The 14,944-nt window shown below is 46.3% G+C and overlaps 2 protein-coding genes and 1 pseudogene across 2 annotated transcripts; 2 read left to right on the top strand and 1 right to left on the bottom strand.

Moving 5' to 3' along the window:
* Positions 1–898: 898 nt before the first annotated feature.
* On the top strand, positions 899–8,008 carry LOC119279368 (annotated as a pseudogene).
* Positions 4,331–6,105, top strand: LOC119280934 (uncharacterized mitochondrial protein AtMg00810-like). Its single transcript, XM_037561612.1, has 2 exons — positions 4,331–4,405; positions 4,791–6,105. The coding sequence occupies exon 2, from the start codon at positions 4,975–4,977 to the stop codon at positions 6,016–6,018; it is 1,044 nt and encodes a 347-aa protein (XP_037417509.1). The 5' UTR covers positions 4,331–4,405; positions 4,791–4,974; the 3' UTR covers positions 6,019–6,105.
* Positions 8,009–9,369: 1,361 nt separating the features above from the next.
* Positions 9,370–12,814, bottom strand: LOC119275027 (pyruvate decarboxylase 1-like). Its single transcript, XM_037555797.1, has 6 exons — positions 12,228–12,814; positions 11,570–11,733; positions 10,828–11,478; positions 10,306–10,423; positions 10,012–10,200; positions 9,370–9,851 (listed from the first exon to the last, which is right to left on the bottom strand). The coding sequence occupies exons 1-6, from the start codon at positions 12,714–12,716 to the stop codon at positions 9,681–9,683; spliced, it is 1,782 nt and encodes a 593-aa protein (XP_037411694.1). The 5' UTR covers positions 12,717–12,814; the 3' UTR covers positions 9,370–9,680.
* Between the last annotated feature and the right edge of the window lie 2,130 nt (positions 12,815–14,944).

Below are 14,944 nucleotides of genomic sequence, written 5' to 3'. Positions count from 1 at the left end.
GGTTTGGGGAGCCTCCGGAGCCGCCCGAGCGGGGGCGACCCGGGAGGAGTGGATTCCATATCAGATTTATTGAAGTAATACACAAGACAAGTAGCAGTTCCTGAACAACTGAAACCATCTATGCACAGTAACCATGAGCGCTTGCAACAGCAGTGGGCTCACATGGACGATTTATTCAGAGATCGGTAACATCTCCTATTCAGAGTTTTCAGATGACCTCACCTCATTAAGCTGGAAGATGATCTTCTGGAAACCTGGTGTGTTCACTGGGGATTCGGCAGGCGGCTATTCGCGGCAGTAACCCTAGATCCCCACTCAAGAAGCTCCTTGCTAGCGTCATCCTTGTGCACAATTACCTCTGCGAACGGGCCTATAGCCTAGTTGTTGCAGCGACCTTAGTAGCACCCCAGGTCCTGGGTTCGACTCCCGGTGGGAGCGGATTTAAACAGGCTTGGGCAAAAGTTTCTGGAATAAAAGGACTGTGGGGCTGTCGCTCTACAGTAAATAGTCACAAGAAAAAAAAATTACCTCTGTGAAGCAGAGGCTGTCCTTGTTATGCTTACTGGTCCTGTGGAATTTAATTGCTGCTTTGAAACCCTACCTTGACATGGTCACCACTCACCACTAACACTTTATAGTTAGTAATATTATTATCTTTGTTTAGTCCTTAGTCATAATATGGCTCTAACTTTCCTCACAAAAGAATTGCATATGCTTGGAAAGAAGCGGTTGGTTTTTGTTTTCCCATTTCAAAGCATGTATTCCATTTCCACACTACTCCAATATGAGACGAGCCCATCTTTCTCCGCTTCTGCTCTGCATCGCCTGGGTCAACACAAGATAGGAGTCTCAAGTTCTTCTTACTCAAGTCGAGTGAAGAGAAGTAGCAGCAGTGGGCATGTCACCGGCGACGGCGAGTGGTGGTGCCCAGAAGGACCAGGACGAGATCGTCGGCGCCGCGGAGGGAGGGAAGGGCACGTGGAGGCACGCGGCGTTCCACGTGGCGACGACGATTGCCACGCCGGCAGCCTACGCTCTGTTAGAATTATTGTATAGGGATAGGAGGAGTGTTTAAACTGTATCTATCTATTCTTCTCTCTATCCCTTGTAACGACCTACGTGGTCGATCTCTTTCTGTTGGTCGATCGCCTCCTGGTGGATCTCCTCCTCTGTAACTTGTCAATCAAGGCTTTGCCTCAATATATACAATGCGGCCCGAGACAAAGGGTTCTACGCTTCCCAAACTACTTTACATGGTAACAGAGCCTCTTCCTCATCAGATCAAGAGAGATCGCATCTAGCTACCGTTCGCGACCGAGTCATGTCCACCACCTCCGCCTCCATGTCACCTAGCACCATGGGCGCGATCACCACCGCCTCCTCCGCCTCCACCTTTGCTTCATCATCCACAGCTACCACCACCTTCCTCGGATCGCCACCACAGGAGAAGCTGACAAGGGGGAACTTCCTCCTCTGGAAAGCCATCGTGCTTCCTCAGATCAAGGGTGCTCAGATGGAGCACCACCTTGACCCCACGAGCCCGCCACTGCCGGCTACCCTCACCATCACCAAGGAGGGCAAAGAAGAGCAAGTCGCCAACTTCGCCCGCACCCTCTGGTATGCGCAACAACAACAACTCCAAGGGTTCTTGATGGGTTCCTTTTCCCGCGAGATTCTGTCCCAGGTGGCCACGCTCCAGACGCCGGCCGAGGTGTGGCGCGCCATCAACACCATGTTCATCGCCCAGAGCAAGGCGCATGCGATCAACACCCACATCGAGCTCACCAACCTTAAAAAAGGTAACTTGACCATGGCAGAGTACCTCAGCAAGATCAAAACCCTCACCGATGAAGTTGCCTGCACCGCCTCGGCCCTCTCCGATCCAGAGATCGTCTCCAAGATCCTTGTCGGCCTCGACATGGAATATAATCCAGTCGTCTTTGCGCTGGCGGCTCGCGTGGAACCCATCACGGATCCAGAGTTGCACAGCCAGCTGCTCAGCTTCGACGCCCGCCTCACCCTCCTCCACGGCGGCGATCTTCGGCAATCCTCTACATACTCCGCCTCCAGGGGACGTGGCCGTGGCCGTGGTCACCAGGGCACCAACCGTGGTGGCGGACGCGGCCGTAGTGCCTCCTCGGGCGACGGTGCCCGCTCTGGTGGCGGCTATGGCAACAACAACTACGACGGCGGCTACGGCAACAACCACGGGGGTGGCGGCTTCAACTCCAACACTGGCCGCCGCAACCCCCCCTCGCGGCCTCGCCCTCGGTGTCAACTCTGCAAGAAGGCTAGCCATGAGGTCATCGATTGCTGGCATTGGTATGATGAAAACTACGTTCCTGATTCCAAACTAGTTGCAGCAGCTATGCGCGAGCAAGGCAGGGACGGTGTCTGGTACGTTGACTCCGGTGCTACCGATCACGTCACAAATGAGTTAGAGCAACTGGCCCTACGGGAGACGTACCACGGCAACGATTAGATCCACACCGCTAGCGGTAAAGGTATGGAAATTTGTCACATTGGTCAAGTTTCACTTAATTTCCCTAGTCTTCAACGTGATCTTGTTCTTAAGGATGTTCTTCATGTTCCTCAAGATGACAAAAATCTTGCCTCGATGTCTCGTTTAGCCACCGATAATGATGTTTTCTTTGAAACTCACCCTCGTTATTTTTTCATTAAGGATCGGGCAACGAGGGCACCTCTCTATCCCGGTAGATGCGTCGGCGGCCTCTACCCCATCTCCTCCGGAGTTTTTAACAACAAGCATCGTCGCGTCTATTCCGCCGTCAAGCCCTCCTTCGAGCGGTGGCATCAAAGATTAGGACATCCCTCATCAGTCATAGTTAGGCAAGTAGTCAATAAAGACAAACTTCCTTTGTCACATAGTTCAAACAATGAGTCTGTTTGTGAAGCATGTCAATGTGCCAAGAGCCACCAGCTTCCCTATCCTAAGTCTACTAGTGTGTCTCATGCCCCATTACAATTAATCTTCAGTGATGTATGGGGTCATGCTCGAGATTCTTTTGGTCGAAAAAAAATATTATGTTAGCTTCATTGATGATTACAGCAAGTTCACATGGATTTATTTGCTTAAGTATAAATCTGAAGTTTTTTCCATCTTCCAAGAGTTTCAGAAGCTAGTTGAGCTCCACTTCGACAGGAAAATTATTTCAGTCCAAAGTGACTGGGGAGGGAAGTATGAAAAGCTCAACTCCTTCTTCCGTAGCATTGGAATCACTCATTATGTGTCTTGCCCTCATGCTCATCAGCAAAACGGTTCTGCTGAACGCAAACACCGTCATATTGTCGAAGTTGGTCTTTCTCTTTTAGCTCATGCATCTATGCCCCTCAAGTATTGGGATGAGGCTTTTATCACAGCTACATATCTTATCAACCGTCTTCCCAGTAAGGTCATTGGCAATTCAACTCCTTTAGAACGATTGTATCACCAAAAGCCAGACTACAACTCTCTAAAAAAATTTGGGTGTGCATGTTACCCCAACCTACGTCCATACAATCGTCACAAATTAGAGTTTCGCTCCACACAATGTGTGTTTCTTGGGTATAGTAACCTTCATAAAGGGTATAAATGTCTTGAACCATCTACTGGACGCATCTATATCTCCCGTGATGTTATCTTTGATGAAACATTGTTCCCTTTTCCCCTTCTTCATCCCAATGCTGGCGCCTTGCTTCGTGCAGAAATTGCACTCCTACCAGACTATTCTATTCATCCTGATCACGGGGGTGAATTAAATGATCATGATCATGTGCAAAAATCCACAGCAGATTCTGTTTGTCATTTTATGTGCACACAGGACAAAGGCGCAGTCTTCGAGGATGATCCGCAGCAGCCTGCAGAGCAGGGCGGCGCGCGATCCCAGGCAGATCCGCGGCAGCATGCAGAGCTAGGCAGCTCGCGATCCGGTGCAGATCTGCCCCTGGTAGGCGACAGCGATAGCGGCCCAGGCACGGATCCAGGGGAGGCTCCGGACGCGCCACGCCAAGCCGACCAGGTGGGTCACGCGGGTCCAGGCGCGGGCCCTGGCGCGGGTCCAGGCGAGTCGCGCCAAACCGATCGGGTGGGCCCCAGCGGACCAAGTGCAGGCGTGGGCCCTGGCACCCATTCCGGCACGCCTCGCCAATCCTCGCCCGTGCAGTCTGATACGGCTATCGCACGCGGCGTGGGGGGGGGGGAGCGACTCCCCGTCTACCACGTCGGCCGATCGGATCCGCTGCCAGAACGAGGAGCAGCCCGCATCCTCCTCGGATCAGGAGCCGATCCATCATGCTGGATCTTCTGTGGATGACGCCGACGCTGGTGGATCTCCTGTGCCGCAGTCTGCAGCAACCGGTTTTGTGGCTCCTTCGCCTCCTCGTCGACACACCAGGTCTCGGTCAGGTATTGTCAAGGAAAAGCAATATAGTGATGGTACAATAAAGTATAATCCGACTAAGCGTGCTTTTCTTGCCACTACTGGTGAACCTATTAATTTGCATGATGCACTTGCTAGCAAGGATTGGAAGGAAGCTATGGATAATGAGTACAATGCACTCATAAAGAATCAGACCTGGCACTTAGTACCACCGCAACGTGGTGCTAACATAATTGATTGTAAGTGGGTATATAAGATATAAAGGAAATCTGATGGTAGTATAGACAGGTACAAGGCAAGGTTGGTTGCAAAAGGCTTTAAGCAAAGGTTTGGAATTGATTATGATGATACCTTTAGTCCTGTAATTAAAGCAACTACCATTCGCCTTGTTTTGTCCATTGCCATTTCCAGAGGATGGAGCTTACGACAGCTAGATGTTCAGAACGCGTTCCTTCATGGTGTTCTTGAGGAAGAAGTGTTCATGCGGCAACCACCAGGTTAAGAAAGTCATAGCACACCACATTATGTATGTAAGTTGGATAAAGCATTATATGGACTTAAGCAGGCTCCAAGAGCATGGTATTCTAGGCTGAGCATGCAGTTACAACGTCTTGGGTTCACACCATCCAAAGCAGATACATCCTTGTTCTTTTATAGCAAAGGCAATATCACTGCTTTTGTGCTTGTTTATGTTGATGATATAATTGTTGCTAGTTCAAGTCAAGAGGCCACTACTTGTTTGCTTAAGGATTTAAAACTTGAATTTGCTCTCAAGGATCTAGGTGATCTTCACTATTTTCTTGGCATTGAGGTAAAACAAGTTAGAGATGGCATACTTCTCTCACAAGAAAAATACACTGCTGATGTTCTAAAGAGGGTGGGATTGGAGAACTGTAAACCTGTCAGCACACCAATTTCCACCTCAGAAAAACTTACTGTTGATAGTGGAGAAGCTCTTGGTCCAGAAGATGCAACAAATTACAGAAGTGTTGTTGGTGCTTTGCAATATTTAACACTTACACGTCCAGATATTTCTTATTCAGTGAACAAGGTATGTCAATATTTGCATGCTCCTAGAACTACTCATTGGACAGCAGTCAAGAGAATTCTAAGGTATCTTCAGTATTCTCAAGGACTTGGACTTCAAATTGTCAAGTCCTCTTCCTTGCTTGTTACTGCATATTCTGATGCAGACTGGGCAGGGTGTGCTGATGACAGAAGATCCACTGGTGGTTTTGCTGTATTTCTGGGATCTAATCTTGTGTCTTGGAGTGCAAGGAAGCAAGCTACTGTCTCAAGATCAAGCACAGAAGCTGAATATAAATCATTAGCAAATGCCACAGCTGAAGTAATGTGGATACAAACATTACTCTATGAGCTTGGAATTAAAGCTTCGAAGGCTGCACGGTTATGGTGTGACAATATTGGTGCAACGTACCTTTCAGCAAATCCTGTCTTCCATGCACGAACAAAACACATTGAAGTGGACTTTCATTTTGTCAGAGAGAGAGTGGCTCGCAAGCTACTTGAGATACGGTTCATCCCTACAGGGGATCAACTTGCAGATGGGTTTACTAAACCCTTGACAGTAAGAAGATTAGATGAGTTCAAATACAATCTCAACCTTAGCAAGGCTTGAGGTTTAGATTGAGGGGGAGTGTTAGAATTATTGTATAGGGATAGGAGGAGTGTTTAAACTGTATCTATCTATTCTTCTCTCTATCCCTTGTAACGACTTACGTGGTCGATCTCTTTCTGTTGGTCGATTGCCTCCTGGTGGATCTCCTCCTCTGTAACTTGTCAATCAAGGCTTTGCCTCAATATATACAATGCGGCCCGAGACAAAGGGTTCTACGCTTCCCAAACTACTTTACACGCTCCCCTGCCCTTTGCCCTCGCGTCCCTGGGCTGGCCTCTGGGTTAGCAGCGCCATACTGTTTATTTACCATATGATGTAAATTCTCTAGTTGGTTTTCTATGGATCCGGTGAATTAGCAGCTCTGTTTTTCCCACAGGTGTTTGCAGCTTGGTCATAGGGACACTGGTCACCTGGTGTTCTAGCTTGGCCGTTGCCTCGCTGTGGCAGTGGAACGGAGAGAAGCACACCAGCTACCGGCTGCTTGCACAAAGCATATTTGGTCAGTGCAATTTTTTCTTCCAACAAATAGTACTAGTTCTTACCATCTGACGATGCTGTAACTTTTTTTATTGTTGTAAAAGGAAGTTACTGAGAGAAATGTTCTTTTGATCATTTAACTGTAATTCAAATCAATGGTGCACTTATGATTCAACATCCACTGTTAACAGCACAATAGTTTGTGAAAAATTACCTTGAGAGTGACTCTGTACTTTGTTGAAGGTCCCTGGGGCTACTGGTATGTGTCATTCTTCCAGCAAGTGGCGTCGGTTGGCAACAACATTGCGATCCAGATTGCAGCCAGCAGCAGCCTCAGGCCGTGTACAAGCACTACTATGCCACCGACCATGGCGCGATGACGCTGCAGCACTTCATCCTCCTCTTCGGCGCGCTCGAGCTGCTTCTCTCCCAGCTTCCCGACATCCATTCGCTCCGGTGGGTGAATGCTACCTGCACTGCCTCCACCATTGGGTTTGCTGGGACAGCCATCGGTGTCACGATATATGACGGTAAAATTCAGTAAATTTTCATTCTGCATAAAGTACTAAAATTGCTGAATATATGAAAAAATCTGACAGCATGCTCTACCGCAGGATATCGGATTGACCGAAATGATGTTGGTTACAGTCTGCAAGGAAGCACCGCAACCAAGGTCTTCAGAGGTTTCAATGCACTGGGCACAATAGCCTTCTCATTTGGTGATGCAATGCTGCCAGAAATCCAGGTGCCCACCTGAGATTCAGTTGATATATTGATGAATTAAGTGTGCAATCAACCATTCTTTGCGTAAAACTGGCTGAAATGCAGAGCACCGTGCGAGAACCGGCGACGACAAACATGTACAAGGGTGTTTCGACGGCGTACACATTGATTGTCATGTCCTACTGGACACTGGCATTCAGTGGCTATTGGGCATTCGGCTCCGGAGTCCAGCCATACATCTTGTCCTCTCTGACTGTTCCAAGATGGGCAATTGTAATGGCAAACATATTTGCAGTTGTTCAGATCACAGGTTGCTTTCAGGTAACTGTAACTTATGCCAAACCTCCTACTTTCATCAGGAATTTCTTGGCAACCATCCAGTAACTAACTCTACTTCTTCACAAAGATATACTGCAGGCCGACATATGCGCACTTTGAAGAGCGCATTCAGGCAAAGAATATGATGCACAGAGCATGGCTGTGGCGACTGATGTACACCTCTGCATACATGGCGACGATCACCCTCGTTGCCGCCGCAATGCCATTCTTTGGGGACTTTGTATCAGTTTGTGGAGCGGTTGGGTTCACCCCACTGGACTTTGTGCTGCCAGCATTGGCATTTCTCAAGGCTGGGAAGCTGCCCAAGAACCTGGGACTGCGGCGTACTGTCAAGGCCCTTTGCTGCGCCGGCGCCGTCTTGTTCTCTGTCATCGGGGTTCTTGCATGCATTGGCGCCATCAGAGCAATTGCGCTCGATGTCAAGACCTACAAGTTCTTCCATGACATGTGATCATAGTTAAGTTATATGAGGTTGCTCTTGTGCGTCAGCTCACTTAGATGTAGCTTTTTTTGTGTGAGTGCTAGATGCCAGGTATAATATGCAATGTTATATACAATAGTACAAGGGGACTCATTTTATAAGTTGAGTCACATTTTTGAGACATATATAGGATCAGAATCAAAACACAGATATCTCATACCAATCCGAAGTAAGTCTATAATCTATTGCCTACAAAAACAATTCGATGACCACATAAATCGACTTACAATTCCAGGAAAAAAGATATCAAGAAAGCAACAAATAAGCATACCACTGCAATAGAAGAACCTAGAGCAAAGCATACATGATGGATGCTGTCATATAAATTATGAACATCATACATAACAATAATGCAGTTCCTTCTAAACACAAAGTGCAGGACTAAAATTCGTCAAGAATTGATTCTCATATTGAACTGAGCACAAGCAGTTTATGTATTCTAAGTTCCGACAACCCAGTGGTGTGAAATCTGTCTTCTGCAAACTCCTCTGACAATTTCAGGTAAATGCCCACAACAACATTGACACTGAGCCTTTTCACCCTGTCACTGAGAAGAACTGTTATTGTAGAGCCTGAAATGTGGCTGGGTGCACCAGAAACGACCTTGAAGAGGGCCTTGCTCGGCAAAATCGGCTGTGCGGTCGGTGCGCCAGAAACGACCTTGAAGAGGACCTTGCTGCTGTCCAATTGATGCTGGTAAACAGCAGCCCAAATTCATCAATCTTAGAATTGGCCGAGGTTTGTGAGGTGAATGAGGAGAAAGGTTTCATGTGACAGTTTGTGTCTTACTCATATAAAATTGCTGCTGCAAATGGTTTCAAAGAAATTAAATTAAATCATACCAGCTGGAAAAACATTTTGAAAACTGCCACTTTCCTGGTCCCAAATGTCAGTACTGCTAAATTTGGTCTAAATATCATGGTCATGTGTCGACACAGACAGCTCCCTTTAATATTAGGCAGAGACAGATATTAAGTTAGAGATGTGACAGTGTCGAGAGAGACACAGCCCTTTAATATTAGGTAGAGATGTGAAACGGACAGGACTAATTTGTCTTTTACTTTTGTTATTAGGTACCAATTTTCTTTACACCTATGTAAATTTTCATAAGAAAAGAGCACTGAAACCTTTTTTTTTTTTGCACAGGGCGCAAAATAACCGTCTCCCATGAAAGTTTACAAACGCAAAACAGACTAGTGAATTTACAGTGTTCTTTCTGTAATATTTTGACATTCAGAAATTGTTTTCACCTGGGAGTGCATCATTGAGTTTTCATTGCAATTTGTTTTGACATTCAGTAAACTTCACCACATAATTGAATCTTCTTCGCATTCTAGAAACGCAATTTGTTTCGTCTCACTAATGTTTTTGAGAAACACAACAGGCCTGAAACTGTTGTCAAAATCAAGAAAGATGCCAAAATCAAGGGCGTCTTTAGCTGGCTACGACATCGATTTCAGATTTATTGAAGTAATATACAAGCACAGGTTCCTGAACTGAGACCATCTATGTACAGTAACCGTGAGCCCTTGCAACGGCAGTGGACTCAAATGGATCATTTATTTGAAGATCAGTAACATCTATTCAGAACTTCCACATGACATCATTAAGCTGGATGAGGATCTTTGGAGACCTGATGCGTTCACTGGGGATTTGGTGGGCGGCTATTCGCGGCGGAAACCCTAGAACCCCACTCAAGAAGCTCCTTACTAGTGTCATCCTTGTGCACAATTACCTCTATAAAGCACAGGCTGTCCTTGTTGGGTCCTAGGGATGCCTCAATTGCCTTCTTCAGTTCCTCCTCTGTTCGGACCTACAGACAAAAGGGTGAAATTTCATTGCAATGCAGTACTTCTTAAATATTTTGAAATATATTCAGGTGGGGAGTCTTTCCCCCGGGTGACAGTTTCAAAAAACCTTTCTAAATTTTTTTAGCTATATAAATAAATATAGATTACAACTGTAACACCAACCTTGGCCGTATAGCACTTGCCCTCGCCATTATGGAATGCTTCCACCACGCCGGTGTAGTTCCAATTCTTGATGATGTTGTAAGGGCCGTCATGGATCTCCACCTCAATGGTGTAACCCCCGTTGTTTATGAGAAAGATGATGTTGTTCTGTTCCCACCGGAGCATCGTCGACACTTCTTGTGCCGTCACCTATATACCAGCCCAATTAAATCTTTCTTAGCCGCATATTTTGATAAGCTTTAAATTTAATAGTATAAGATCGAACATTTGGTGATTCTGAATTTTTTTTGGAACCTGAAAGCTGCCATCTCCAATGAAGGAAATGACTCGCTTGTCCTTAGCAGCCTGCGCATATCCCAGAGTTGCACCCACAGACCAACCAATTGATCCATATTGCATCTGAAATTCATACCTGCCAAAAGAAAATGGTGTTTAATTAAACATAAAGTGAACAGTATACATCCTACTTACTGACACAAACAAGTCTTGTCGGTTGTTACCAATGTAAAATTAGTCTAGACTTCTATCGTTTATTTTTGAGACTCTTACATCAAACCACCTGATAATATGACCTCACTAATCGGTGACACATCATGGGATATATTATCGAAGTTCAAACTACCATGAGGCATTTTTATCAAATTCTCCCGGATAAATAATATATTTGCAAAAATATCAGAACAAAATATCTCGATATAATCCAACTATACCTAGATTACAAATACTAAAAGAACGGATGTGACCAACAACCAATACAGGAAGTTTAAAAAAACTCAGACAGAAGTTTGAGCTCTGAAATATTTCAGGGGAGCTTACCCACAGCCTTCTGGTAGTTTCAGCTTCTGGCAGTTAAACCATGAGTCCCCGGTCTCTGCTATAACAGCTGAGTTGCCAGACAACATTTTCTGAATATGCTTGAAAAGTACATTCACTCTCAAAGGCTCTCCAGGCTCAGAGGAAAGGGGTTCGCCCTGAGGCACAAAAATACGACTGTAGTTGTCGTAGGCAGCTGTGTTCTTCTTCAGCCGGGTTGCAAGCGCATGCAGGAAGTCCTTCATCAAAACACACCCAAATGCAGGCCCATTCCCAATCACCACTCGGTCCGGCTGGACAATGATGGCCTTCTCCTTCTTGAGGAGAAGCGAGTACCCAACCGAGCTGTAGTCGTTAAATATCGGGCCAGCAAACAAATAGGAATCAGCTGACTCCACAATCTCAGCACAGAATGGGGTGCTCACAGCACCCCAGTATGTGCCGATAAATCTAGAATGGTGCTCTGGCACAAGTCCCTTTGCAGAAGGCATCACTGCAACCGGATAACCGCATGCATCAGCCAGCTCTACGAAGGCCTTGCTTGCTTTGGCCACCCTCATCTTCGGTCCGCCAACAAGGACCGGCTTGACTGATTTGTTCAAAAAAGCCGCAGCAGTCTCCACTGCTGCTTCCAGGTTCATCTGGTTAGACAGTCTGACCAATGAGCAGTTCATCAGCATCAATATTACCAAGCCAACTGCCATCTCATTATTGTTATTCGTGTACAGGGAGCATGCCAACTTACCTTGGGGAGAGAAAGAAAGGGACAGGATGGCGGCTAAAGGTTGGATGCGGGATCGAGGGGAGGTTGCAGCTGATGCTGATGTAAACAGGCTTGCTCTCCTTCAGTGCAGTGCAAATGGCAGTATCAATCTGTTCATGTGCATCCTCTAAGTTGTTCACCACTGCCTGCAATTTATGAAATGAGGTCATATCATAGATTTTTTTTTTGCAATGCTCATATAGATATCTTGCCTTTCCACTTTTGAAAATAAATTCACAATTCTAAGCATACATATCATCTGCGGAAGGTAAAGGTTTAGTGTCAATACAGCAAAAAAATTATGTCTCAAGATTGCAAATTGTATGATAATACTGTTGGATTGAACATTAGAATCAACTGTTTAGACAGACAGTGCTAGAACTGCAGCAAAGCTATTTCCTGACAATCAACTAAACCCCTGAACCCAGACTAGTGGACATGGAGGAACAATTAGAAAATATCACAAACTGAACATGTCAGAAAAGGAAATTGTGAATTAGACCGCAGATCCACTCCATCGACCAAACTGAAACTAAAATAAACTTTCCCCTAAAATCTAAGCAGTGCCAAAATCCCTAATAAAATCAGAGCATTTGGTCTTGAGGAACGACATTAAAACTGAACAACAGAGACGTACTACCTGATAACAGGTGACGTTCTGGAAGCAGCGGAGCTCCTGCGTGAAATCGGGGATGCCGATGGTGTGGTGCAGGATCCGGTTGCTGCCGTAGTCGTTGCTGTTGGGCCCCCCGACGATGCAGATGACGGGGAGGTTCTCGCTGAAGGCGCCGGCGACGGCGTTGATGGCGCTGAGCCCGCCGACGGTGAAGGTGACCGCGCAGGCGCCGACCCCGCCGGCGCGCGCGCGGGCGTAGCCGTCGGCGGCGTAGGCGGCGCTTAGCTCGTTGCAGCACCCGACGAGCCGCACCCCGCCGCCGGACGGCTGCTCCGCCTCGAGCTCGTCGAGGAGCGTCAGGTTGAAGTCCCCCGGCACGGTGAAGACGTCGTGGGCGCCGACCTCGGCCAGGCGCCGGGCGAGGTGGCGCCCCAGCGTGGCGTCCGGCGGCATGGCGGCCGCGGAGGGCGGCGCCGCGGCGTCGGCCGGGGAAGGCACCGAGCCGATGTCCATGGCTTGGGTAGGGAGGGCGGTTTGGTGGCGGTTGGCGCGGAGGTTCTTGGCAGCGGTGGAGGAGGGGAGAATGTTCGTGCTTGGAAAAGTTGGCTGCTTGGCGCTCGTGATGTAGGCGTCGGACAGTTGGAGCCTGGTGGCGACACATCGCCGGGCAGCGCAGGAGGCTTCTAGACGAAGGGAACAAGTGGCGCGTGGCTCCATTTTATTCCTTTTCATTCGAGAAAAGGCCAAAGGCCCAACTTTAGAAATTAAAGACCAATCTTCACATCATGGTCGTATTTATGAAATCACTAGTCAAGTCAAGGATACTCCTTGCAAAAATTACTCCTCCACCTTCTCTGATTTGACAACAAATGCGCCACTTCTCGCAATATGAAAGTTTCTCGTTTTTTTAGATTCGTTTTCCAAAATATTTTATCCTTTGAATCGTATGTCAAATACCAAATCGTTTTCATCATTGAATTTTTCGTGTTGAGATCTTCGGAGCTAGATCCCATGATTATAGTTTTTGTCAAACTTTTTCTTCACAAAAAAATCAGATATCAAAAAACAAAGAAACCAAAATATATGCAAAAAAAAAAACAGAACCAAACAATATGTTCTCGCAAAAAACACGAATACTAGAAAGAGAAAGGAAAAAAGGAGACGGGAGGCCGGTTGCGATTTTCAAAAAAAATGAAAGCACATGTTGTGTTTTTTTTTTCTTTTTTGAAGAAGCACCGCCGGAAGCAAATCTATGATTTTTGTGGAAGCACCGTTTATTTTTCCGAGAAGCACAACTCGCATAAGCAAATCTGTGCTTCCACGAGAAGCAAATTTGTGCTTGTTATGGAAGCATAATTTTTTTTCCCGAGAAGCACATCACGAAAGTAAATATGTTCTTTCACAAGAAGCTTCGCAAAAAAAAACTTCAAAACCTAAGAAAACCAAGCGAAAACTGAAAAGCCAAAAAGAACCCGGTAAAAACTCATCTAAAACCTGAAAACACGTATAGAAAATAGAAAACATAAAATCCTGAGGGAGTGTCCAGTACACGACATGTGGCGACTGCTAGATGCACCAACGTGCTCCCAGGCCATCAAAAGTGATTCCTATTGATCGTTTAGTTTTATTGCTATTGCTTTCTTCATGTTAAATACATATTCCTTCGACTATGAGATTATGCAACTCCTGGATACCGGAGGAATACCTTGTGTGCTATCAAACGTCACAACATAACCGGGTGATCATAAAGATGTTCTACAGGTATCTCCGAAGGTGTTTGTTGAGTTGGCATATATCGAGATTAGGATTTGTCACTCCGAATATCGGAGAGGTATATCAGGGCCCTCTCGGTAATACACATCATAAGCTTGCAAGCAAGTGACCAAGGAGTTAGTTATGAGGTGATATATTACGTAACGAGTAAAGAGACTTGCCGGTAACGAGATTGAACTAGGTATAGAGATACCGACGATCGAATCTCGGGCAAGTAACATATCGATGGACAAAGAGAATTATGTATGTTGTCATAACAGTTCGATCGATAAAGATCTTCGTAGAATATTGATACGTCTCCAACGTATCGACTTTTTCTCATGCGTTTCCTCTTGTTTTGGACTCTAATTTGCATGATTTGAATGAAACTAACCCCGAACTGACGCTGTTTTCAGCAGAACTACCATGGTGTTGTTTTTGTGCAGAAATAAAAGTTCTCGGAATGGAATGAAACTTTGCGAGGATTTTTTATATCAATAATAAGAATTTCTGGAGCCAAGACCTATAGAAGAGGGGCACCTGCGTGGGCACAACCCACCAGGGCGCGCCCCCTTCTCCTGGCGAGCCCAGGTGGGTTGTACCCACCTGGTGGCCACGAAGACGACCCCCCTGATACTATAAAATCACATATTTTCAGAAAAAAATCAAAGAAAAAGAATTATCACGATCCATGAGAAGGAGCCGCAGCCAAGCCCTGTCCTTCCTCGGTAGGGTGGATCTAGAGTCCATTTGGGGCTCCGGAGAGGGGGATCTTCGTTCTTTGTCATCACCAACCCATCTCCATCGCCAATTCCATGACGCTCCCCACTGGGAGTGAGTAATTCCTTCGTAGGCTCGCTGGCCGGTGAGGAGTTGGATGAAATTCATCATGTAATCGAGTTAGTTTTGTTAGGGCCTGATCCCTAGTATCCACTATGTTCTTAGATTGATGTTCCTATGACTTTGCTATGCTTAATGCTTGTCACTTT

Source organism: Triticum dicoccoides, chromosome 3B (assembly GCF_002162155.2).
Source record: "Triticum dicoccoides isolate Atlit2015 ecotype Zavitan chromosome 3B, WEW_v2.0, whole genome shotgun sequence".
Taxonomy (NCBI): domain Eukaryota; kingdom Viridiplantae; phylum Streptophyta; class Magnoliopsida; order Poales; family Poaceae; genus Triticum; species Triticum dicoccoides.
Note: the sequence above shows the minus strand (reverse complement) of the source record. Positions and strands in the feature narration are given on the sequence as shown.

What these genes read in the sequence shown, in the direction of transcription:
- LOC119280934 (XM_037561612.1), top strand. Translation starts at nt 4,975, where the DNA reads ATGCAGTTACAACGTCTTGGGTTCACACCATCCAAAGCAGATACATCC.
- LOC119275027 (XM_037555797.1), bottom strand. Translation starts at nt 12,716, where the DNA reads ATGGACATCGGCTCGGTGCCTTCCCCGGCCGACGCCGCGGCGCCGCCC. An exon ending in CCTTTCTTTCTCTCCCCAAG is followed by an intron (nt 11,479 to 11,569) that starts GTAAGTTGGCAT and finishes CTCATTGGTCAG; the next exon opens with ACTGTCTAACCAGATGAACC. An exon ending in GCAAGTGCTATACGGCCAAG is followed by an intron (nt 9,852 to 10,011) that starts GTTGGTGTTACA and finishes TTTTGTCTGTAG; the next exon opens with GTCCGAACAGAGGAGGAACT.